At 42.9% G+C, this 26251-nt stretch overlaps 1 protein-coding gene across 1 annotated transcript; it reads right to left on the bottom strand.

Annotated features, from left to right (window-relative positions):
* Positions 1 to 10718: 10718 nt before the first annotated feature.
* ACOD1 (aconitate decarboxylase 1) lies at positions 10719 to 19500 on the bottom strand. Its single transcript, XM_044249896.1, has 5 exons — positions 19429 to 19500; positions 15770 to 15931; positions 14823 to 14912; positions 12809 to 13014; positions 10719 to 11911 (listed from the first exon to the last, which is right to left on the bottom strand). The coding sequence occupies exons 1-5, from the start codon at positions 19438 to 19440 to the stop codon at positions 10966 to 10968; spliced, it is 1416 nt and encodes a 471-aa protein (XP_044105831.1). The 5' UTR covers positions 19441 to 19500; the 3' UTR covers positions 10719 to 10965.
* Between the last annotated feature and the right edge of the window lie 6751 nt (positions 19501 to 26251).

Genomic DNA, 26251 nt, shown 5'->3' with positions numbered 1-26251 from the left:
CTTATGCTCTAGCCACAGATGACCCTCAGGGTCACCTCTGCCATGTTCCATTGATCAAAAGGGAGATTAAATTCAAAGACAGGAGTCTACAACAGGGAAAAAACACCAGGAGGCATGGATATCAGGCACCATTTTTGGAGCCTTGCTACATACTATGTATACAAAATAAATTTAAATATATCTTTACAAAATATGGGGCAGACATAAAGGAGATTAATTTTATTTGAGCTGCTGGTGTCTTGTAGGTTTATTCTTTTCTTCTTTCTCTGCAAATAGGTATGCCCTGAGACAACTTTGTAAATTTTATTGCCCTTGAGGTTTGATGTTAAAATTAGTTTTCACATCTAAATTGGTGTTACTTGTAAATCAATCAAAAAATCTTTTAGTCTAATACAGAAAGCTATATCTTTGTTTTTAGGATGAACGAAGTTATCTCAAGTGCTCTTTAAAAAATATATTTCTACTTTATACCACACTTGAAATATTTAGCAAAAATTATTATCATGATGGTATCCCATCTTGTGTCTTCAGAATTTTGCTGTTGATGCAAAATGTTTGTTATTATTATCATTTGGCTAATATAAATCCTTTATGTCCATAAAATCCACTTTCTACAAGGGCTACATTGAAGCCATGTAAATTCCCTAAGGATTGGGTTTGTGGTTCAGCATTTGGCACCAGCTTTTTACAAAAGGATCTTGGAGCAACTTTGATAAATACAGGTTGCTATTCTGACTTTTAAAAATGAAGTTAACGAATTAATTAAATCATTGCTGACCCCAGAAGACTTAAAGAAATGTTATTTTCCCATTCTAATCGTGGGTTATTGCTCTCCTCTGCCTTAATTCTTTGCTGAAGTATTAATTGTTCATAGGCCAGCTGGTTCAAATAATCCTGCGTTTCCTCTCTTTGCAGGTGGTTTTGGGGTGGCCCAGGACTGCCCCATCAGCGGTTCTGTGGAGGACTCCTTTGGCTGCATTTCCCACATGCTGGCAGCTGACACCTTCTGCTGTGAAGTCACAGTGGGTTGGGATAATCTTGTGGATGGAGGGGGAGAAAAAGGATGAAAAGCTTACTGCCTGGTAAGCAGGTTCTACAGCCTTTTCCCATTTTCCTTCCTGCAAATGAATATCAGTGCAACTGCTTTGCTTAAGAAATTATCTTTCATTTGGGGGCTGCCGTATTGGCACGGGGGTGGGATGTGGGTGGACATGGTAGGGGACGGTGCTCTAAGGTGATGAGACCAGCTGGCTTTGAAGCAGAGGAAAATGCATTCTTTCGAGATACACTGGCTTACTCTGTAAGAAAATATTTTCAGTATAACAGCTCTCTTGTATGATATCATTCAGCTGTATGGTTCAAATTAACCTTGCTGTAATTTTTTTCCTATTGATCCGAGTACATACAGCCTTCATTTTCTCTTACTAAGTGAATATTTAAATGAAGTGTCATGTTGGAACATATTTTTTCCATGCAAGGTGGCTTCGGGCTTCTGTCCAAACAGTGCAGCATTTGAGAGGCCACTGCAAGCTGATCATTTTAACTCTCTTCACAGTCATGCGGTCAGTTGCCTAAGAAACATTTTCTTCCACCCAGGTTATCTTCTCTTCTGGTAGGTTCGATGATGCTGCCGGGGCCACTGCTGTGCAGAAGTCCGACTGTGCTCAGGGCTGTGGGGAGGGGTCTCCTGCCAGGCCACTGCACAGAGTGGCTCAGAGGTGGCCCCTCCATGGGAGCCATGGGTATAGAGAGGTAAGATGGCAAGGGAGGCTTTCGAAGGTATTTGAAAAGTGATACTTTGGTGGTAATATTTAGAAGAATTTGTTCAAGTAAAAACAGCTCCAGCCACATGAGGTACACACTCCAACACTTACTTACAGTGTAATCCTGACTCAAAGATTAAAAATGTCATGATATTATTCAGAAATACTTGATTTCTAGGCAAGCACACTTTCACTTCTTTATAAAGTCAGAAATGACTCTCATGCCATATTTCAAACAGACGGACGTTGGACTGTTCCAAGGGCTTTTTCGTGAACCTCCAGGTTGGCTCTTGTAAGGACACCAACTGTGACTGGGGTGGGCAGAGTTGTCTTTAATAAGAAAGACAGCAGAAAGCAGGGAGAGTTTAAGTGATATAATGTCTGGATGCTGATTTCTGCATTTACAGCTGAATTAGTTGACTAAACTAATCTTCAGGATTTTTGTGAAGGTTTCTGTTCATATGATTCAGATGAAGCCATGACATTTTTTAAAGTTACTGTGTGTGGTACATTTTTTTTAATATTTAATTTAATTTAATTTATTTATTTGACAGACAGAGATCACAAGTAGGCAGAGAAGCAGGCAGAGAATGAGAGAGAGAGGAGGAAGCACGCTCCCTGCTAAGCAGAGAGCCCGATGCAGGGGCTCTATCCCAGGACACTGGCATCATGACCTGAGCCTAGAGGCTTTAACCCACTGAGCCACTCAGGCACCCCTCATACATTCTTTTGATGTCCTTCCTCTATAGCGGTCCCCCGCTGGGCACCCAGGGTTTAGCAGGAACCAGAGTAGCCTGCAGAATGCTCATCTGTTTTTGAGTGTTTCACTTGCAATGAACTACCCCTCTTTTTTTAAAATATAAAGTAGGTGAAGAGAGGGAGAATAAAACTCACTCCGAGTGATAAGAACCTGCAACGTTGCAGGTAGATTTCACGTGGATGGGAAGAGACTGCACGTGCGTGCTCTTGCACAGGTGCTCCCCTCTGCAGATCTCATTGTGACCTTGCCCCCTCCCTTCAATTCTGGGGTGCTGCTCTGCACGAGGAAGTCCTGCATATCTCCAGTCCCACAAAGTTTTTGTTGTCACAGGTTCTGTTTTGGCCTGGGAAGAACCAAAAACCATGGATTCCACCTATGGAAGGTTCACATTCCCACCAGGAAGGAGTGAGGAAGCACCGCTGGCCCAGAATAGGTACAGAGCACTTTCCTTGTCCAACGTACTGAGTTTGCTTGTATCTCTGCTCCCAGCTTATGAATTATGAAGTAATGATTGCAAGAGGTTTTTGTCTGTTTTGTTGACTGCTTTATCGCCTGCACCAGGAACATACTCTGACATAAGGTGCCCTTGATATAAATCTGTTGATAAAGAACACCCACCATTTACTCAGAGTCTCCAAAGAGGTTCCCCTTATAAGCTAATACAGACCTTAAGGTGGGGACATAGGGCACGTAGCTGACTGTGATATCTTTTTCAGATAAAAGCTTCCAAGCAAAGTTGTTATAAAATATATAAAAATATTTACATATTTTATATATATATATATATATATATATATATATATATATATACACAAAATATATAAAGTCCTATATTCTGGGGTAGCCCGGGTGGCTCAGTCAGTTGAGCATCTGCCTTCGGCTTGGGTCATAATCTGGGACTCCCGGGATCGAGTCTTGCATCACATTCCCTGCTCAGTGGAGAGCCTTCTTCTCCCTCTGCACCTCACCCTGCTCAGGCTCTCTCTGTCTTACTCTTTTTATCTCACATAAATAAATAATCTTTTTAAAAAAATGTTATTTATTTGACAGACAGAGATTGCAAGTAAGCAGAGAGGCAGGCAGAGAGAGAGGGGGAAGCAGGCTCCCCACCGAGCAGAGAGTCCAAAGCAGGGCTCAATCCCAGAACCCTGAGATCGTGACCTGAGCCGAAGGCAGAGGCTTAACCCACTGAACCACCTGGGCGCCCCATCTCTCACATAAATAAATAATCTTAAAAGAATAAATAAATAAATAAAGTCCCATAAGTCTCATTTTTAGTGCCAGAGTTAAAATCATTACCACTCTTTGGTCTGTGACAGCTATAAGCTGCTGGAGCCATCAGTTGGAGTTCCTGCTGGGAGAGAACACACAGCTTGTAGAGCTCCGGGTGCTACAGAGCAGGACAATTCCTGGAGTGGAGGCAAAGCCTATTTTCTGTGTCATGTCTCTGTACCCTGCAAAACCACACAAATAGGAAGGAAGGGCACTTCAGGGTGGGAAACAGTGTGCAAGAGAGAGAATATAGCAGGCCTCAAGCTGCTGTCTTTATTAAGTCTTGTTCCTGAGGTTTGTCCTCGGCTGGCATCTGGGAGCTTGGCACTTAACGCGCCCGCTGACTGAGAAAAATAGTTTGCTCTGCCGAGACTGTGCAGAATTATGCCGAACACCTGCTTTCCTTCTTTGAGTTTGGGATTATGATCTTTGCTGGGCGGAGAGGACCGACATGACCAGACATTATTAAACACCTTGAGTGCTAAGGCTCTCCCCAGGGGAGAAAAAATGTGCACACTTTGGTGAATTTTTCACTCCTGGAGAGAGGAACGCACTCGTGTGTTTCCTGACTGGTGGAAGAGGGCATCGGAAGCCTCCAGACTCTGCTGTTACTGGCTTTTTCTCTAGTTGATTCTGTCATGTATCCTTTCACTGTAATAAACCTTAACCATGAGTACAGCTCTGTGCTGAGTCCCCTAACTTCATCTGTGATCCCTGAATGTGCGTGTGGTCTTGGAGATCCCCAAAACATATATGCCAGCCAGTACTGGGTTTCCTTGGATGTGTCTAGTGACGCAAGGCCTCAAATGTGTGTTGAGGATGCAGAGACACCAAGAGTGCTAAAATGAGCCTCTCTCTGAGTTGGAGCCTTGGTCCCAGTCTCAGGTGGGTTTTCTCAGTGGTGGTCTGGCCTTATCCATGTGGAAGACTCATTTGCCTGCACATAGAGCCTGTCTCACAGTGGCATCCTTTGCCGTCACCCCCAAGGGAACGGAAGGGGAAAAGCAAGCATTTGCCACACTGCCTAGACAGCAGATCAGAGCAGCCCAGAAAGCCCACCTTTGACTTTCCAGGGTGAGTGGCTCGCAGGCTGTCCTGTTCCCCAGCTTCACGGATGCAAGAGACAAAGGGGCTTGATTCATCAAAGCTGTCTGCCAGCACTCTGGCTCAAAAATGCCCATGCTTTTGACCCTCCTGGAAAGGAATCATCTAGAAAGGAATGGGGGGAACCAGTCTTTCCCTATCTTACCTCAGCTTTTTTTGTATGTGGGGAGCAGGAGATGGTGTGCAGGGCTGCCAGTGCAGAGGTCCCTTATGTTCCCTCCCCAGATGCATAGCCCCTCATGTTCTCTGTCAAGGTCACTTGGTGTGCATAATAACCAATATCAAGATCACCTTGAATGTTGTCGTCTCCTCAGGAGAGATCATTTTCTCCAACCTTTGTTGTTTGTCTGAAACATCCACCAAGATGGATAAACTGAGGCGCATTAAATTTTTTTAAAAAGATTTTATGTATTTGGCAGAGAGAGAGTGAACACAATCCAGGGGAATGGTAGAGGGAGAAGGAGAAGCAGACTCATGCTGAGCAGGGAAGCCGACATGGGACTCTATCCCAGGACCCTGGGATTATGACCTGAGCTTAAGGCATGTGCTCAACAGACTGAGCCACCCAGCTGCCCTGTATTAAATTTTTTTAAGAGGTTATTCATGGGGTACAGGGTGGACAGTAGGTTGAGCATCTGACTCCTGGTTTTTGGCTCAGGGCATGACCTCAGGGTTATGAGGTTGAGCCCTGTGTCCCGGCTCTGTCTCAGCATGGAGTCTGCTTGAGATTCTCTCTCTCTCTCCCCCTCTGCCCCACCTGCTCCTGCTCACTTGCTCACATACTTGCTGTCTCCCAAATATATAAATAACATTATATTCCATTTTAAAAAAGAGCTTATTTGGGCAAAAATTTATTTGAATCAGATAGCGTCTAACCTAGCCAGATAGAAAGGAGCTCCAAGGAGCTTATAAGATGAAAAATGTTATAGGTAGAAGGGAATAAGAACAAGGAAGCTACATTAGACAAAATAGATTGGTTATTTCAAGGTTACTTTCCTTTAGGGGATGGCAGGGGTCTGTCAGGCATATTACTTAATTAGTGTTGTTCTGGCAATTCCTGGATGATTGGTTTAAGATTCCATTTCTGCGAGTGCTGAAACTGTAAATAAATCTCATTTTAGTGGTGTGGTGCTTAGCATTAAGACTCCATTTTGGGTCTGTTGTCTTGGGGTTTGTTTGTTTTTTAAAGATTTATTTATTTATTTGACAGAGAGAGAGAGAGATCACAAGTAGGCAGAGAAGCAGGCAGAGAGAGAGGAGGAAGCAGGCTCCCCGCTGAGCAGAGAGCCCAATGTGGGGCTTGATCTGATCCCAGGACCCGGGGATCATGACCTGAGCCGAAGACAGAAGCTTTAACCCACTGAGCCACCCAGGCACCCCTATTGTCTTGTTTTTAGCAGGGGTTTTTACTGGCCCGAAGGGATATTATTACTGGGGGTATTATTACTAGCCCTTAGATCTTGGGGATATTATTACTAGTCCTTAGATCTTACCACTAGAAATTTCTGAAGTGCATAAAGACAGGATAATTAAGTTGTATCTAAAGGCCATAATAGAAACCACCACTTTGATATCCTGTTTTATTTACTTTTTATTTACTGTTCAAACAAATTAATGGCAGTTACATGATATGTCTTATCAAACAGCATTATCCAAGTGATAGAGAGCCAGCCATAGAAAATGCTACACATTTCTAAGTACTGTTTTAGCTACATCCTACAAATTTTGATATATGCTATTTTGGTTATTGGTTGGTTCTAAATGTTTTATAATTTTTAATGACAGTTTGTTCTGTGATCCAAAAGTTACTTAGAAAAATTTTTAATTTCCAAACATTTCAAGCTTTTCCAATTGTCTTTTTTATGTTGAATTTAAACTTAATTGCATTATGATTAGGGAAAATGATCTATATCGTCCAATCCTTTGTAAAGTTGTTAAGACTCACTTTATGGCTCAGTAGATGGTCCTTGTTTTGTAAATGTTCTGTGAGATTTTTAAAAGATTGTGAAATCTCTAGTTGTTTTGTGCAGAATTCTCTATATGTCCTTTACATAAAACATGTATATTGTGTTTAAATTTTGATGTAGTTTTCTTACTTTTGGTTTCCTTGAGAGATCAGTTACTAAGAGATTAGTGTTAAAATTCTGTGTGGTATTGGATTCATTTATTTCTCCTTGTAGTTCAGTATTATTTAAAATTATTTTAATTACCTACTGATTTGAAATTTTTATCATTATATAGTCATCCTTTTTGTTTCCAGTAATGCTTTCTGCTTGAGATCTGTTTTGTCTAACATTAACATTTATTTACTCCAGCTTGCTTTGGTTAGTATTCCATACATATTTCTCCCATCTTTTTACTTTAAACTTTTTTGCATCCTTATGAGTCTTGAATAACTTATTTAACTGGATTTTTAAAATCCAGTTTAAACCTTCTGATGACACCAAAAGCAGGGACAATAACATTTTTTATTTTTGTCTTCTATATTTTTTAATAAAAAATTTTAAATGGTAAAATGGAGTTGATAAAAATTTAACATTTTTGATCTTTAAAAGAGACCACTAAACACTTGAAAAGACAAACTACAGACTGGGGGAAAATATTTATAAAACATATATGATAAAGAACTTGAACCCAGGATATATAAAGAATTCCTACAACTGGATAAGAAGACAAACTAATTAAAATAATTCTCAAAAATAAGCAAGAATTAGTCATTTGGAAAATGTAAACTGAAACAAGATACCATTACATACTCACTAGATAGGCTAAAATAAAAAAGACTGACAATTCCAAGGGTTGGTTAGGGTGTGGAGAAACTGGAACCCTCATATATTACTGGTAGAAATGTAACGTGTTAAAGCTACTTTAGATAAGTTTTTTGTATTTTATTTATTTATTTTTATTTATTTATTTGACTGAAAGCACAATTAGGCAGAGTGGCAGGCAGAGGGAAAGGGAGTAGCAGGCTCCCTACTGAGCAGGAAGCCTGATGTGGTACTTGATCCTGGGACCCTGAGATCATGACCTGAGCTGAAGGCAGACACTTAATGGACTGAGTCACTCAGGTTCCCCTGGAGAAGTTTTTTTATAAAGTTAAACATGTATTAACTAAATGACCCAACATTCCAACTCCTAGGTATCTACCTATGAGCAATGGAGGTGCTACTTCCATTGGAAGTGCTACCACACCAAGCCATGCAGGTGAATGAACATAGAAGCATAATTTGTACTAGACCCACTGGAAGCAGTCCACTGTTCATCAACTACTAAATGGGTAAATAAATGTATATTCATACAACAGAACACTACTCAGCAATGAAAGGGAATAAAGTACTGATACATATGTGGGGGAAAAACCCATTATGCTAAGTGAAAGATGCCAGACACTTAAGACTACATACTATATGCTTCCATTTTTAAAAAGATTTTATTTCTTTGAGAGCAGAGAAGAGAATGAGAGGGAGAAGCAGATTCCCCCACTGAGCAGAGAGCCTGACACTGGGCATGATCCCAGGACCCTGGGATCATGACCTGAGCTGAAGGCAGATCCTTAATCGACTGAACCACTCAGGTGCCCCTATATGATTCTATATGAAATGTCTGGACAACTATAGAGATAGAAAATGGATCATTGGTTGCTGAGAGCTGGAGGTGGGAATGGGGATTAATTCCAGGCCTGCAGGAAGAATTTTGGTTTTTGCTTTTTTTGGCATGACAGAGGTACTCTAGGTATTTTGATAGATATTTGGTAGAGATAGGTATTTGGTATAGCATGCAATTCTTGATCTGCGGCTGTGAGTTTGGGCCCCACATTGGGCGGAGAGATTACTAAAAATAAAATCTTAAAAAGAAGTACTCCAAAACTGGATTGTGGCAATGATTGCACAACTCTGTAAATTTACTAAAACTCATTGAACTGTACACTCAAAATAGATGAATTAATGATATGTAAATTCCATGCTAATAAACTTATTAAACATTGTATTTAATGTATACATAGTCTTTATATATATATATATATATATATTTTAAGATTTTGATTATTTATTTGACAGAGAGAGAGAGACAGTGAGAGAGGGAACACAAGCAGGGGGAATGGGAAAGGGAGAAGCAGGCTTCCAGGTGACCAGGGAACCCGATATGGGGCTTGATCCCAGGACCCCAGGATCATGACCTGAGCCAAAGGCAGACAGTTAACAACTGAGCCACCCAGGTGCCTCCCCACCTTTTTTTTTTTTTTAAAGATTTTGTTTATTTAAGTCTTTGTATTTTTTAACTGGGGTATTTAGTCTATTTATTCTTTTTGTAGTTATATATTTAGATTTTTTCCTGTTTTTTTTTTTTTCTTTTTTAAGATTTTATTTATTTGACAGAGTGAGCGAGAGAGGGAACACAACCAGGGGGAGTGGGAGGGGGAGAACCAGGTTCCCCATTAAGCAGAGGGCCCCATGTGGGGCTCCATTCCAGGTCCCTGGGATCATGACCTGAACTGAAGACAGACACTCAATGACTGAGCCATCCAGGCGCACCTTTCCTGTTGTTTTATATTGTGTTGTCGGTATGTTCTACCTATTACATATTTCTTTTCTTCCTCCTTTCTTGCCTTCATTTGGATTATTTTTTATCCTAATTCCATATTTCTCCCTCTATTAACCTGGAAGCGATATATTTTACTACTGTCTTATAATGGTTACCCTGGAAATGTCAACATGCATACTTGCAAATCATAGTCTAGAGTTAATAGCTTTGCCCTCTTTTTTTTTTTTTTTTAAGATTTTATTTATTTATTTGGCAGACAGAGATCACAAGTAGGTAGAGAAGCAGGCAGAGAGAGAGGAGGAAGCAGGCTCTCCGCTGAGCAGAGAGCCCGATGTGGGGCTCGATCCTAGGACCCTGGATCATGACCTGAGCCGAAAGCAGAGGCTTTAACCCACTGAGCCACCCAGGCGCCCCAATAGCTTTGCCCTCTTAAATGACACAAGGAATTTAGAATCCATTAACTATAATAACTCCTTGCTTATATCTGTTGCTAAAGTTGCAATTTTTTTTTAAAAGATTTTATTTATTTGAGAGAGAGAGAGTGAGAGAGAGCATGAGAGGGGAGAAGGTCAGAGGGAGAAGCAGATTCCCTGTGGAGCTGGGAGCCCAATGTGGGCCTTGATCCTGGGGCTCCGGGATCATGACCTGAGCTGAAGGCAGTCACTTAACCAACTGAGCCACCCAGGCACCCTAAAGTTGCAATGTTTAGCCCCATAAAACGTTTTTGTTATTTTACAAAATCAGTATTTTTAATTACTTACATATATACTTTTTTTCCCCCTGTCATCCTGTATTATATCTCAGACTCTTCATCCATGGTATTTTTCCTGAGAAATTTTTATAACAAAAGGCAATATATTGCAGTGATTAACAGCATGGCTTCCAGAGCCAAACTCTTTTTACTTTTTACACTGCTTTTTATTTCTGCTTTATCAATAAGGAAACTGTGGCAGAGGGTTACCCAGCAACATGCCTAGGGTCACATTTAGTAAGTTGTAGGGGCAGGATTTGGGTCCACTAACTCCTTATATCTAAACCCGGTAGCACCCCCTCCCCTGTGGAGGGTTTGTAAAAACCCATGGTCTAAGAAATCTGTTGGTGGCACAGTAGGCCAGAGCCCTTCTCCACTGTCAGCAAATTTACATGTAGGTTCAAATTCCCCTACACCTTGAGGTTCGTGAAGTTCATAAAGAAGTCCTCTGTAAAGATTAACTTTATAAGCAAATTAGAGGTGACTTGAATTTCAGCCTTATGAATGCTTATAAAATCAATTTCTCTGTGTTTCTTGCATGTTTATTATTTTGCTTTAGGTAATTGGAACTGTCTGGCAAAATTTATAGGACAAGACTCCTTCCATAAAAATCCAATTCTGTTTCTGGACTCTCTCCAACTTGCTTTCCTTATTCTGGGCCAGACCAACTGTAAGCCCTGGCTTTAAAAGCTAATCACCGAATTCTCCCCAATATAAAGTCACTTAGATGTTGATAAGCCTCAGGAGAGATTGTATGTTGGAATTGTTAAATGCTAGATAGATTTTGAAACCATCTCTGGTGGAGAGGGTCCTTTCAGCAGAGTGGTCAGCACAGAACAATCTTCTAGGTCTTCTAGATTCTCGATGATCTCTAAAAGCCTTTCTATGGTGTCACAGGACAGCATGCTGGAGGCATTGGCTCTGAACTTCTCTCGCAGGTCCTCCTGGCTCAGTGGTTTTCTCCAGTGGCCGTAGAAGGTGTCCGAGCACTCTGTAAAGGTGGCTCCATCCCTGAGAGTGACACTTATCTCACAGTACAGCGTGTCGAAGCTGGGCCGGTTGTCCCGAGGGTGCTCCAGCTCCACCTTCCTGAGCAACTCTCTCACCTGTGGCCTGTCGATCTGGCATTTGTGGAATGAGGGGACGGTGATGCCACCATCGAGCAGTGTGGTGCAGGCCACATACTGGAACGAATGACGAGCTGCGTGCTCCGAGTCTGGGAAGGGCCTGTTGACATACTGGACATCTGGAATTCTGAGCACAATTCTCTCAACATGGTCAGTGGGAAGCAGGGCTCCGTCTGTTATGAGGTGCTTCCGGACGGACGCAGCTGCGTCCGCCACCCAGTGAGTGGCCAGATGTGCAGGGAACCGCTTGAATGCCACGTCCTGCTGGCCCAGCAGCCAAGTGTGGGAATCTAGGTCTGGAAGAGCTTGTGGGGAATAGTTGGCATAGAAAGCCCCAAAGCCCGTCTGCATATCCAAGATCTGCTTGTTTCCTTGGAGACCCAGCATCGCTAGAAAAGCCGATTCCATGCCATGCCTGGCAGCATTGCCCATATGAAGAGGCTTGGTCTGAGTGGCAGCATTTGCCATGGGTGCCCCGGCATAAGAGACAGCAATAGCCAGGGCCTCTTGGGACTTAGCCATGCTGAGCCGTAAAAGCTTGGATGCTGCGGCTGCGCTCCCCAAAGTTCCTACCACTGAAGGGGGGTGGAATCTGAAAAGTGAAAAAAGAAAAAGAGCAAAGAGCTGGAGATTACAGACCTCAGTCACCAGAAGGCAGTGGTATAGTAGTTGGGAGTATAGATCCTGCAGGCCTGCTGCCTGGGTTCAAATCTTCACTCTGCCACTTACTAGCTATGTGATCCTAGGAAAGTAATTCAACTTCTCTGCGCCTGTTTCCTCTCTCATAAAATGGTGCTAATAATGATATCTACCCCATAGGGTTTTGAACGAATCCACATACTTATAATAGTGCCTGATGCAGTAAATTTTTAATAATTATTGCCAGAAAGGCAAAAGTTGTTTGCTGAAATCATAGATAGCCATAAAAATATGGCAAGTAGCCGTAAAAATGGAGAGCCTGGTAGAAACTGAAAATTCACTGAGAATTCCAACCTACTCCTCTCCTAGCAGGTGGGATCAAGTAAAAAGGAAATACAAGATTGAACTATATGATACAGTCAGCATGTGACCATTTTTGATTAATGAATTGAACAGTCAGTTTCACGACCTTCTGAATGTTCTTAGTCTGAAGGACCTTAGCAAATGTCGAAGTAGATTCTGCTTTGAGATGGGATTAGGAAGGTTCAGAGTACCTGTGGATACTGGAATGACAGGAATCATCCTTGAGCACGAGGCTCTGATTAATTTTATGCTCATGTTTGCTTGACTCTCTAAACCCAAAGGAGACTTTTCATTAGTACTTCTGAAGCCATACCTTTGTTTATGGATATATGGTTCGATATGTGGTGGGAAAATTGACTTAGCAGTCAGCGCTAATGTGATTATTTTCAACTGAGCTAACCTCTATGTCAGAAGGCTCCACAGAGATAACAATTGACAGGTGAAGGGGAACTTGTGTGCCTCTGCAGGGGACAGATTCTCTCCGTACCTCTTTGGTATGTCACTGGCTTCCTTGGAGAAATGCATTAATTGGCCTTGTACTTCAATCCCAACATTGAAAGCGAGCAGCAGATCAAGGCCAGAAAACTTCTGACTTGAAGGGAGAGCTTCTGTTAAAGCCATGAGGACCGGAAGGACAGCTCCGGAAGGGTGGGTGGCGGGATGCCATGTGTCGTCAAAATCCATTGAGTGAATCTGTGTAAACAGACACACAAAAACCAAGAAAGTATTTCCCTGAATGCAATGACCAGTAAGAGTTTAGTTTAGTAATAACGTTATTTGATATGAGATGTTTAGACCCGATGATCTGAACATAAAACCTATAAGCTGGCTGTAATTCTTGATCACGTGGCTGGGCACAGGACATGCTGTCCTCTGCCCAGAGCAGACAGGACTTTGGGGAGCAACTAGAAAGCCTATCAATTAGCTCGGATCTTACCCAGGTGGCCAGAGCTCTCTGCCACACCACCTGGGAAGAGCTATATCCCCCTTAAAAATAAGGCTGTGAAAGTAGGTGGTTGTTCTCTCTCCCTCCTCCACCCTTCAAACAAGTTGCACTTAAAGTTTAATGCCATTTATTCCATATCAGGTCATAAATTTTTGTACCTTTTTATTATGAAATAATTTCAAACTTATGGGGAAGTTGCAATAACTCTTGAACTCAGAATAACTATTTTTAGCATGAGCAGGGGAGAGAGGAAGTGGGGAAAGAAGTAGACTCCCCACTGAACCGGGAGCCCATCTCAGGGCTTGATCTGTAGACCCAGAGATCATGACCTGAGCTGAAAGCAGATGCTTAACCAATCTAAGCCACCCAGGTGCCCCAACTATTAAGCTATATTTTAAAATCATTATTTGCTGCTCCAAGGTTTTATTTCTCTTCATTCTAGCCATTTGTTTATTCCTTATATGAAATAGTAATAACCAGAATTTCCTTAAAAATAGAATTCCAGGGGCACCTGGTTGACTCAGTCATTAAGAGTCTGCTTTCAGCTCAGGTTCTGATCCCAGGGTCCTGGGATGGAGCCCCACATCAGACTCCCGGCTCAGCAGGGAGAAGCCTGCTTCTCCCACTCTCCCTGCTGGTGTTTCCTCTCTCACTGTTTCTCTCTGTCAAATAAATAAATAAGATCTTAAAAAATAATAATAAAATTCCATATTGGGGCACCTGGGTGGCTCGGTCAGTTTAGCGTCTGCCTTTGGCTCAGGTCATGATCTCGGGGTCCTGGGATGGAGCCCCATGTTAGATTCTCTGTTCAGCAGGGAGTCTGCTTCTCCCTCTCTCTCTTCCTCTCCTCCTGGCTCATGCTCTTTCTCTCTCTTTCACTCAAATAAATAAATAAGATCTTTTAAAAAATAGAATTCCATATCTATGGGATATGGTTGGTCTGGACACTGGACATTTACTGCTGGATGCGCTATTGGGTTTGACTTTTAATATTCTGAGTTACTGTCCCACAAACCATATGAAGATCTCAGAATCCCAACACATTCATATCTAACTTTTATCTTGTATATAGATACAGACTGCCACTGATACACAAAGCAAAAAAATTGTCAGATGAAAAGTGCTGATTTTTGCTTCAGAAAATATCGACTGCATGTGATCATTGTTTCTTTCTCAATAATTATCTGGTGACTGAGGATGGATGAAAAGCTGGTTATTGAAGAGAAACTGGTACTGGTCACAACACAAGGAACTGAGTTTGGATATCAGGTTTTATGTTTTTTTGCTATATACATTTCAGATTTAGATAGCTTACACTGTTTTTATCTAAATCCTCCATCTTATTTCCCATACTTCACAATTTGTTTGAAAAGCATCAATTCACTGTCAAACACGAAAAGTGAAGTAAGTACATAGAAAAGAGGACAGACCACTTCATCTCCCTGAACTTCAGTGGCTCATCCATGAAATATGGAAACTGAAAGATTTCTGAGATACTTCCTGGCTCTGAAATTGTTATTGCTTAACAGTTGAAAAGATTTGTAAACCTCCTTACAGCCACACCATTCACAAAAGCAGCATATGGCGGCGGGAGCCTTAACTCTGGTCGACCCCAAACACTGCTGGACACATTGGAACTGTAGATCTGGAACGAAAGAATATGAGTGAGCCATACAGAGTGGAAACACAGCATGCCAAGTTGCCGCTTTAAGAGCCGTTCCTCATCTTTGGAGGCATTACTTGAACAGTCCTTATATGAACACTTCGTTGTGGATCGCAGCCTTAACCACTGGATTCCTCTCTTCCTTGTAGAAGAACACAACTTTCTCCACGGAAAGGAGAGGAGATGTTGTTTCTCTGTCCCAGTCTGAGATCCACAGGTGTGCCCGGGGATGCAGTCTGAATTTATTCTTATTTATGCCTTGAGGTTAAACAGGAGGGAAGGTGGACCAGTTGTCCATACCAAGCACATCCTTTGGAGAGCGGGTATTCTGTCTCCCGCATATACACCAACTCCGCTCAGAGTGCTGAACCAGCTTTTTCTCCAGAAACTTTTAAAGCCTTTTCCTGAATAAATAGTAGATGCTATTGGGGAAGACACTCTTCCTAAAATTGGTCTTCAGACAGTAACTTAGTGAAGAATACAGATGAATATTAAAACTCAGATATATAGAGCATAAAATCGTATACAACAATCGTACACCCACCAAGTACTATCTCCAAAACAGAGTAGAATAATAGGCCATAAACACACATCCCCAGGCACATTGGTGGGTATACCTCATGAGCAGGCTTTTTTTTTTTTTTTTAAGGTTTTATTTATTTCGTTGACAGATCACAAGTAGGCAAAGAGGCAGGCAGAGGAGTGGGGGTGGGGAGCAGGCTCCCCCCTAAGCAGAGAGCCCAATGTGGGGCTCTATCCCAGGACCCTGGGATCATGACCTGAGCTGAAGGCAGAGGCTTTAACCCACTGAGCCACCCAGCCGCCCCCGAACTTCGTACCTTACTATATTCACAGGCTTTGTGAAACACTTCTGTACTGGTTCCCAGGAAGCCAACGCCCAGAGTATCCAGAATCATTCTCTTGCTTCTTTGAATAACATGATCGGTCAGGTGCCCCACGGCCAAGCCATGGATCACTCTGGCAAAGCTTTCTGTGACAGACTTTTAAAAAAGAGTGTTAGAACAGTGCTATACTCAATCGTTATTTGCTTATTCCTTGCTATATAAGAGCTTGAGGTACTTTTATATGAAGAGTTTTGCTCCACTAGGGGAAACCTAGTTAATCAACTTAAGTTTAGTTCCTGAGAAATGATAAGCACGGAGCCCCTGCTATGTGTGAGGCGAAGGGATGTGGAAATATGCAATAGCCAGTTTCTGTCCTCGAGTTGAGGACACAGACCAACATGCAGATGGAAATTGAAAGATTGAGTGCGTGGCTATGGCAGAGCAAAGCTCAGAGTGAGGAGACGAGAGAGAGATATCTTGCCCGTAAGGTGGGCTTGCTGGGGCCGGTGGGTCATCTAGGAGCTGGCATTATTAGATACGTGCCAGGTGTCATGCTGACTCTTGTAAATACAGTATCTACTGTGCCACAAGTTTCTGGGTAGGTGTTATGAGCGTCATCTTGCTTTGGAGGTGAGGAGACCCAGACTTGATGTCACTGAGTTACACAACTCTTAAATGGAGGAGTTTGGACACAAATTCCTATGGGTCTAACTCCAGACTGCTGCATGTAATTATTAAGCCGTGTTTCCTGAAGAGGAAAACAAACATTGAAACACACAGAGTTCTTGTTGAAAATGAACATTTCTGGTCCCTACTCTGGATCTCCAGAATGAGACTACCCCCCACCCCAAATGAACTAGAAGCTTTGGAAGCATAGGACAGGATTCTGTGTTCTCATTAAGATCTTTAGGTGATTCTTAAATGCTCTAGTGCTATTTTTTTTTTTTTAAATAGTAAGCTTTTTTTTTTTTTAAAGATTTTATTTATTTATTTGAGAGAGAGAGACAGTGAGAGAGAGCATGAGCGAGGAGAAGGTCAGAGAGCGAAGCAGACTCCCCATGGAGCTGGGAGCCTGATGTGGGACTCGATCCCGGGACTCCAGGATCACGCCCTGAGCCGAAGGCAGTCGTCCAACCAACTGAGCCACCCAGGCGTCCCATTAAATGCTCTAGTGCTATTGTGGCCAACCTGGTAGCTACTCTCCACATGGGCTATTGAGCATTTGGAAATGTGGCTAGTCCAAACTAGAATGTGTCACAAGAGTAAAATAAACACCGAATTTTGAAGACTTAGTAGGAAAAAAAAGAAGTCTATAGGGGATCTTAATAATAATTGTAAAATATTGATTACATGCGAAGATGACAGTATTTAGGATGTATTGGTAAGTGAAATATACTATTATAATTCATTTTATCGGCTTCTTCTTACTTTTTAAAATATGGCCACCAGAAAATTTAAAATACACTTGAGAACCACTTCCTGTTCGTTCTTGTTGGTAAAGATCACTTGGAGGTGTCGATACCTGGCCTGGTTATGAAGACTTAGGGGAGTCAGCAGGTGAAGGTGCCCAGGACAAGGATGGATGTTAAAGGCAGAGGTGGCAGTACAGACTGGGGCCTGGAGGTGCGAGAGATGCAGTGATTTAGGCAAAGCCCAGCTGCAGAGCTGTACACAGTGGGCAGAGGTGAGAGGGCTTTGCAGGCTGGGACTGAGTGGCGGAAGTTCCACCAGGCTGGAGTCTGTGACTTAAAGGGGAGCCATAGTGCTAGCTTTAAAAAGGTCGATATGATCAGACTGTGTTTTGCAGATATTCGGAGGCCCTTGTGTAGCAAATGGATTGAGAGGGTAGACAAGGGCAGGCAAAAGCCTGGGGTCTGGGCAGGGATATGGCAGTGCCCTCTGCCAAGAGAGGGAGCACAGGAAGAGGGGCTGCTGTCCAGACAGTGATGATGGTCTTGCTGTGAACTTGCTGAATGTGAAATGCCCATGCCCATCCTAGCGGAGAAGACCATTCCGCTGTCGCCCACAAACCAGATCATCAAAACCTGCAGTATTATTTGCAGAAGACTGTTTTACAGTTCCTTTAAATATCAAGTTCTTCAATGTGTAGGCAATTATTTTGTTTTCTACACGTCTTCCCAAGAGAACATCTATTATGTGTAGCTAAAAACACCCACTCTTCAATTGTGTCTCACGACATGCCTAGCACTTAGCACCACTTAGTGAATGTCAGCTTGTTTCCCTTTTCTGCTCTGATTATTGCATCATTGTACAACTTCCTTTGCCTCTCTGAGCATCAGATACCCATTTTAAAACATTAGCTATATAGGGTGAGGGGTTTTTGAATCAGAGGATCTGGGGTGTCTGGGGTTCCCTGATTGATCGGTGTGTGGGCAGAGATACAGAGATGGAGCCAGTGCTCAGCTGAAAGTCCTCAACCTGGCCACCAGCTAGTCCCCTATTTTCAGTCTTCAGATGACCAAGTCTCAGAACCCGTGCCATTTTCAAAAGGATGGGCTACGTGGTATGTCTCTGAAGCTCTGATAGAAAGGTGAAGGGAGCCTGTGGTGGGAGAGAGCAGGAGAGAAGGTGGATGGGAGAGAGAGGATGTTGGCATGGATGCCTCTAATTAGGATGGAGAATAACAATAACTTTGATTGTCCTGCTGCTAGGAATGTGGGTAAACATATTTAGGGACAGAGGCAGGGAAGGAAGAAAAAGCATTGGTTTCATGATCCACCAAGTAAAACTTAAAGTTTTGAGAACTGGTTAGATCCCTTGTTCTAAGCAAAATGACCTCTTTTCAAGCTCTCTTTCCATCCCCACAGCTCCCACAGTTGAGGGCATTTAGTGATTAGTCATTCATCTCTCCAGGGTTTGATTTGGCTTGGGAGAGGCTTATGGGGAGCATGTGTCATCGGTCCACCAACGCGAAGCCTGGAAAGGGATTGTGGCATCTGTTTGCATGATCCCGGGGCGCTAGTGACCTACAAAGGTACGCCCCCTGGGGATCTCCTGACAAGTCCTGTATAGCACCAGTGTCCCACAGAAATTCTCCCAAGGAAGAAGGGCACGTGAGACCGTAAACCTGCAACTGCTCAGCTGTCTGCAGGATCGAGCCTGTCTATTTCTAAAATGTTTTTTGGTCTTCCTGATTTTCTCATGGCATTTACAACTTTTTAGTAAAATACTGTGATCAGTGTATAAATTAAGGCAAAATGTGCAGCCATTTGATAAATATTTTACAAGGCCTTGCCACATGTCTGGCACTGTGCTAAGCTTTCTAAAATACCAAACCAAGATGCTAGGATTCCTGCCACAAAAAGATCATCTTCTCTAGGGAACTAAGGACAGTAAACAGATCATCAGGAGGAAATCTGGCCATTCCGGGATGGACACAGACAAAACCGAGAGATTAAAATTCAGTGAACTTGTAATGATTCATTTTCTTCCTAATTCTATGCAACAGAATCATCTCTTACTGGGAAGGCACCAATGAAAAAAAAAGTTGCAGGTAATTAGATAGCCCAGAGGCTGTGAGAAATGCCAAAATGCCATTTTTGATGAAGAAGCAAGAAGCTATAAGGACATTAAGAAAAGGAGAGGTAGGCTAGAACACAAATTTAAATAAGCCATGTAAAATGTGACAATACCTTGAGCATCATGTCGAAAGCAGAGGCCCTCTCAGGCACGAACCAGAGGAGGACTTGGTTAGCTAAGTGACTCCCTTTATACCTTTCACTCCAGCCCATTCCCTTTCTCTGTGTTGTGACGCTAAAGTTTCCACTATTTCAACACCTCCCATATACGTACGCTCACTTCAGCTTCCCGGTGATGAGTTGTCTAACCTACCAGGGGATGAAGAAAGAAACAAGGAAGGAACGGAGAGGTGGTCAAATGATTTCTCACAGACCTTGGGGAAGTGCACTGACAGCGAAGCTAGGATTGCATCTTGGGCTTAGATGCCCTGCATCAAACAGAACAATATGCACTTCTTTATCCAGTACTCCCACTTCAAAAAATTTATACTGAGGAAATCAGCATGGATGTATGGAAGAATCTAGTGAAAAAAAAAGTGCACAGATTTGCTAGAAGATTGAAAATTAGAAACAATTCTAAGAAAATTAGGAACAATTTTACCCCATGGAGTAAAATAGGGCATGGGTAGTGTTTAAGGCACACTCATTTCTCCCTTCCATGTCAGTCCCTTGGTCACCATTGTCTGGGGACAAGTGTGCCAGCCTGAGTTCCTGGTAGCTTGAGATGAAGAATCTAGAAGGTCATTGGGAGTTAATCACACTTTTCCCCAGCTCGATCCTTATTTGGTCCTGCCCTGCATTTTTACAGATTCAGATCTCTGATTCCTGGTCCCCTGCCCAGCTGCTGGGATACACTGCCTGCCTCCTTGCTCTTGCCCAGGGCAATTGCCCCACAGCTTCTTTGCTTATGATTAATCACTGTGTCTTGGCTACTCTAGATCTCTCTCTGCTTCTCTGGGTAATTACTGTTTCCCTTGGGCTGTCTAGTCTTAGACAGTTGGTTTATACTCAAAGTGGTCCCCAAAACAGGTTATTTAACATCTGAGCAATTCCTAAGACCACTTTTACATGAAATGAAAAATAGGCTAAGATAACTTTAAGCATCTCATCGTGGAAAAGCTTTATAGCAGAATGATGAGGGGCACCTGGGTGGCTCAGTCGGTTGAGTATGTGCCTTTCCTTTGGGGTCATGATCCCAGGATCCTGGGATGGAGCCTGCATCTCCCTCTCCCTCTGCCTGCTCCTCCCCATGCTTGTGTGCTCTCTCTCCCCCTCCTCTCTATCCAATAAATAAAATCTTTAAAAAAAATAAAAATAAATAAAGGTATGATGGGTTTAGTAAGTCTGATGAACTTTAACAAGTTTGACCTGTATTTTTTTTAATGTGTCAACTTGGCTAGGCTATCTGTGGTATCTGTGGGTTGGGTCAAATACCAGTCTAGATATTGCTTTGAAGGTATATTAACATTTAAATCAATAGACTTTGAGGAAAGCAGGTTATTTTCTATAATGGGTCTCATCCAATCAATAGAAGGCCTTCGGAGAAAATACTGAGATCCCCCAAGAGGGAAGGAATTCTGCCTCCAGACCACGGTTCAGACTGAAGTCTCCTGTGTCCACTCTTCCCTGGGTCTTCAGCCTGCCAGCCTCCCCTGCAGATTTCATACTAGTCAGCCTTTGTGATCACATGAACGGATTCTCTGAAATCTCTCTCTATCTTACTTGCATACATTCTAGTCAAACACACACACACACACACACACACACAGCACACAGCACACATACATTCTATTGGTTTTGTTTCTCTGGGGAACCCTAATACAAAATGCCCTCAGGACCAGCAGCTTCCATATCATTTGTCTTTGTATCTCCAGTACCTTTAATAGTCTCTGCCCCATTCTGGGTGCTGTGTGAATGAATGTGTGAGGGAAGGCATGACTGTGTACCCTATGTGGGTATGGTAGCTCCAAGTCCCTCCCGTATTCTAGTTTTTGGACAGTTGAAAAATTGCATTTCAGCTCCGGGAGGAACATTCTACCTACTTGTCCAAAGATGGATGGCAAGAGGTTTTTCTGAAAGGCTCTGGAACTCCTCTGCGTGCGTGGACTTTTGGAAGGCTGGGACCAGTTTCGGCTCAGGAGCTCATCCTGCGGAGGGATGAAATCTGACCTTGGGCCCAGTTGGCGGCATGGAGTCATGAGAGGAGTTTAAAGAGACCACCTGGCCAACCCAGTAGGGCTTTGCTAGGAATGTGCCTTCATGAGGTCACGTGTGCGACCCCACTGGATCCAGCCCTGCGTGCTGAGCTCCACTGGGGAGGGATGCCTCACCCTCTTAAAAGGTGGAGGCATAGATCAGAATGCCAGTCTGTCATTTTATACCTTTGGGTTGCAAGGCTAGGTACTTTGACCGTGGAGGGTCCTTCCCAAGGCTGGGAAGCCAGGTGGGGAATGGCAGGCTGCTTGCGGAGTCTAGGACTGGATCACAACAGCGGCAGCAGAATTCAAGGACATTGACCAGGACATTCACACGTCCCTGCCCCCACACAGGGGCTACTTCTCTGTTGGTCTTCACCAGATGCAGTCCTTTCAGGTTACGCTAGATGGTCTCTGTTTACTTCTTTTTCTTTATTCCCCTTCAAGAATCCGTACTGATCATCTTCCTCTTCTTGTTGCAACACTCCCATACATGACAGCGCATTCTTGTTTGGTCATGTTTTCAGTGTAGTTCTCAGAAATTACACTTGACTTCTTGTAACTGGGAAGGTGTATGCTTACTTGTGGAATATCATGTCTTCCTGAAGTATCTTCATGGTCCTGAGACCTTGTCGTTGATCTTAGAAATCTGTGGTTTCATCTCATCTTTAGTATGGGTTATTTGTACAGAACCCAGTTGTCATGTGTGGATTTTGCTAGTTTAATTTGGAGAGGTATTCTGTGTGCCCCTGCCCTGGGGGTCCCTCATGTTGCTCCAGTGCATGAATAACAAGGAATAGGCCCAAGAATGAATAGGACTGATCATGTTGCAAAGTATTAAAATTTTAAGGTAAATAAGTAGTGGAAAGTGGGGGTAGAAGAAAGAAAATGATTAGGAATGACATGATTAAAAACTAAAATAAGTCCAAAAGCAAGGTTGAATATGGCCCAACAAGGATAGAGTAGGCGAGTAAGCAAAAAATATGAAATGCCACACAGTACACTTGCATAAGTTGTGAACTGCTTCATATGTAGGAGGGCTCCACGTACATCGCAGACATTGTAGCTTTATAGAACTACTATGACGCACTGACTCTTTATTCCAGATTATCTTTTGAAGAATGTGCGTAGTAAACAGCCTTTGAAAGTAGAAGTATTATTTCTTTGGAGGAAAGGGCAGGCAGGCTTACTGCCTACTATAAAAGACTTAGGTTCCTGAATTCAGGGTTCTTCTCTCGTAATAAAGTTTGCTGTATGTGCAGATGTCTCCTTTTTCTGTTGTTGTGGGAAAGGGGGCTTTTCTTCTTGCAAGAAAAACTGATATTCTTTCTGTGAGTAATTCTCTGTGAGAACAAAAGTTCTTTGTCTCTGGCCCAGTTGTCTCATGTCTTCAGCCACCATCCATGAAACTGTGGTAGGCTACATCGTTAGCTTGCTTATACGATAATGTCTCAGTCCTTGACAAGGTGTCTGGAAGAAGGGGAGCATTTTTCTGAAGAGCAAAAAGGTACTCTCTGAACAACCAGGAGCCAGGAAAGAGTGAGCTAAGTTCAGAGCATAACATAAAGAGGAGACAAGGTGGGGATAATTAGCAGGGACTGTTTTTCTAGCCATTTCATTGATCGTCTATGTAGAGTTAAGCCCCTCACAACTTCTAAGATCAGTGCTGACCTGAGTGTAAGATGCTTGACCCTTGCTACCTAAAAAACTCAAGTAGGGGAGATTTTAGAAATCTGTTCCTCAGGTCAGGCCCCAGACTACAGAAACAGACTCTCTAGGGGTGACATGGAGGCATCAGTATTTTTTTAATCCTCCCCAGATGATTCCATTTGTAGCCAAGGTGAGAGCCTAAGATCCTGAGATTTACTGATGATATTACTGTTCTCCTGTGGAGTCAGCCCTAACTGGTCTCCCGGCTTCCACTCTGGGATTTAAGGCTTGCTGCCTCTCCAGATATGTGCCTGGCTTTGTGAAGAGCCCTACAGTTGCTCTAGCTCTAGCCTGCTCTTTCTCAGTCTTTCCCTGGGGCCCACAGATCTCTCCAGATGCTGTCTCTTCTCTCCATGCTGTTCTGACTTTTGTCTGATTTCTCCTAAGCTGTGTCAGGCTCCACTGGGCCACAAATTATTTCTTTAATGACCCTTAGCACTGGGGAAAAAAAAAAAAAATGTAGGGCCCTTCTGCCCTTTATGCCTACTTGTAATAAAAATTAATATTTATGAGACACTGAATATTAGGCACTATTTTAAGAGCTTTATATATATTAATGTACTGTTTAATTCTCACAAAACGTGAGATGCAGGTGAGGAAGCTGTGGTGGTGAGAGCTGAGTGACTTGCCTGAGGTCACCCCATGACGTGGGAGAGCCAGGACTTAGAGACAGGCAGTCTGGCTCCAGACTCAGCCATGCTAAATGGTAAAAGGAGTGTAAAGAAGTTGAATGATATGTTTCCCCCAGGTATCTACTTTGATGCTTTTTTGGGAGGAACTGTCAAATTCTTTCAAAAATTTAGTCTTACATTTTTGGTGTCCCTGCTTAACAGATGCTGTAAGCACTTGCCCGTTTCCTCCATTGGGCAACTGAGCGCTGCTGTGTTACCTCATGTCACCCTTCCCTGACGCTGGTTGGGGGCATCAGTGCTGCCTGCACATTGGATGCAGAGGACATACCTGCTTGACAAAGTTTCAGCTGGCACCTGGCAGCATCTGTTACCCCAAAGCCGACTCACTAGTGTGGATGGATCTGTTAAATGCTCATTTCCATAACTGAGCATTAGCCTGTCTGGCTTGGTTGTCATGAGTCCCAGGACAGCCTTGGGTCTCTTCATCATGGGAAATAACCCAACACTTAGTTCATCTAGGCAAGCAGATTTACTTGTTTAGAAGAGTGGTTCTCAAACTGTGTCTCTCAGGGTCACCTGGAGGACTTGTCCCTAGAGTTTCTTTTACAAAGTCTGGGAGGAGGTCCAAAAATGAGCATTTCTGAAAAGTTCCCAGGTGGTGTCCCTGCATCTGGTGCCATAACCATGTTCTGGGAACCATAGGCTTATACCAGTGCTGCTGCAGTGTGGTCTAGACACCAGCATCTGCTGGTTGCTGGAAATGCAGAATTCCAGGCCCAGCCTAGACCTATCAAATCAGAATCTGTTCAGTAAGTTTCTCAGCATGTGATTTGGGTGCACCTTTAATCATGAGAAGTATTAGTTTAGATCATGTGTTTTGATTCCATTTAGGACTTTTAATGTCAAACAAGAAAAACCTTATTGGATATCAATAGCCAAAGGACATTATACTATATTGTGGCCACAAAGGAGACCAAATAAGAATTTATGGGTGACTGAGGGCAAATCTATTACAACTCACTCCAGATGATTCAGCACTGTGTCCTTCTAACAGAGAGAAGGTAATGTCTTCAAATTGATAGCAATTTAAAAGATTATTAATACTCGTATGCTCAATGTAGCCTAATGCCAGAGGGGAAAAATGAGCTTTTTTAACTCCTTCTCTTTCAGTAAAACAATGGATGGCATAACATACACACTCAGTTTAAAGGTTACTTAGAGTTTGAATACTTCGAAAATCAGTCAGTTAGAAATACAGACTGTTAGTTCTGGGTCATTGATGGTAGGAGATAGAAAAAAAGTGCTATTTTTACAGTTATTCTTAAATTTTGGAAAAAAATAAAGATAGACAAGATAAAGTATGTCAGCTTTGCTTTCTAAAAAGTGGGAAGAAAAAGATTATCGAGATTCTTGTTATGTTTCCTAAGTTTCAATGAAGAGTTTTGGATATTGAAAGTCAAAGATGAACGACCAGATGAGCATCCAAACACAGTAAGAGAAAATAATTTGCACGAGTCAGTAAATTCTGACGAGCTGCACGAGAATAATCAAGCAATACCAACAAAACTGCTACTTCAAGCCCAAAATGTACAAAATGGAATAATTTAGTAAATGTTTCTGAAATATAAAATCTCAATGATACAAAAACCCAAAACTTAATAATCCAAATAACCATCTTTCTTGAGTGTGTATGTTGTGCCAGGAACTGAGCTAAGAGCTTTATCTGAAAGATCCCCCCGGGGCTCCAAGCACCCCGGAATGGACCCCGTTTTAGGAGGAGACCCCCGGACCCAAAAACCAAGCCGAGTCCGCTGATCAGATGCAAACAGCACGAGGTTTATTGAGTAGACACAGGTACCTGCGGGCGGTCAAGTCTTAGGAGGACTCTCGCGCCAGCCCTTTGTTCAGGGCCTTTTTATGGGGTTTGGGGAAGCGAAAGCATACGTACAGAAGCAGAAACATAGTTACAAGGTTCTTATTGGCTGGTTTGAATGTAAGGCATACTCGGTGTTTGTAGATTGGCTTTGAAGGACCCCGGCGCGCGAAGAGAAAGGTGGGGAGGGGGAGTGAGGAGGGGGAGTTGGACCTTATTACTCAGCAGAGAAACATCCTGCCTACGTGACTAGGCCCACGTACCTAGGCGACCCCCCTTGCCTACATGACTATGCACATAAAGTATCCTGTTGAAACAGGAGACCAGTATCACCCCCTAAAAGCCAAGTGGTTACAGAAAGGCAAGGGAGTGGTTAAACAATTAACTGGGGGAAGGGTCTAACAGGGGAAGGGCGAAGCCAAATGATTACAGAAAAGCCAAGAAGCAGTTAGTTAATCAATGGCTGGGGGGGGTGTCTATATGCGGAGTCTTTCAATCTACGTTCAACACAATCTCATTGCCCATCC

This window comes from Neovison vison, chromosome 5, assembly GCF_020171115.1.
Source record: "Neovison vison isolate M4711 chromosome 5, ASM_NN_V1, whole genome shotgun sequence".
NCBI classification, from domain to species: Eukaryota; Metazoa; Chordata; class Mammalia; order Carnivora; family Mustelidae; genus Neogale; species Neogale vison.
This window is presented reverse-complemented; position numbering and strand designations above follow the sequence as displayed.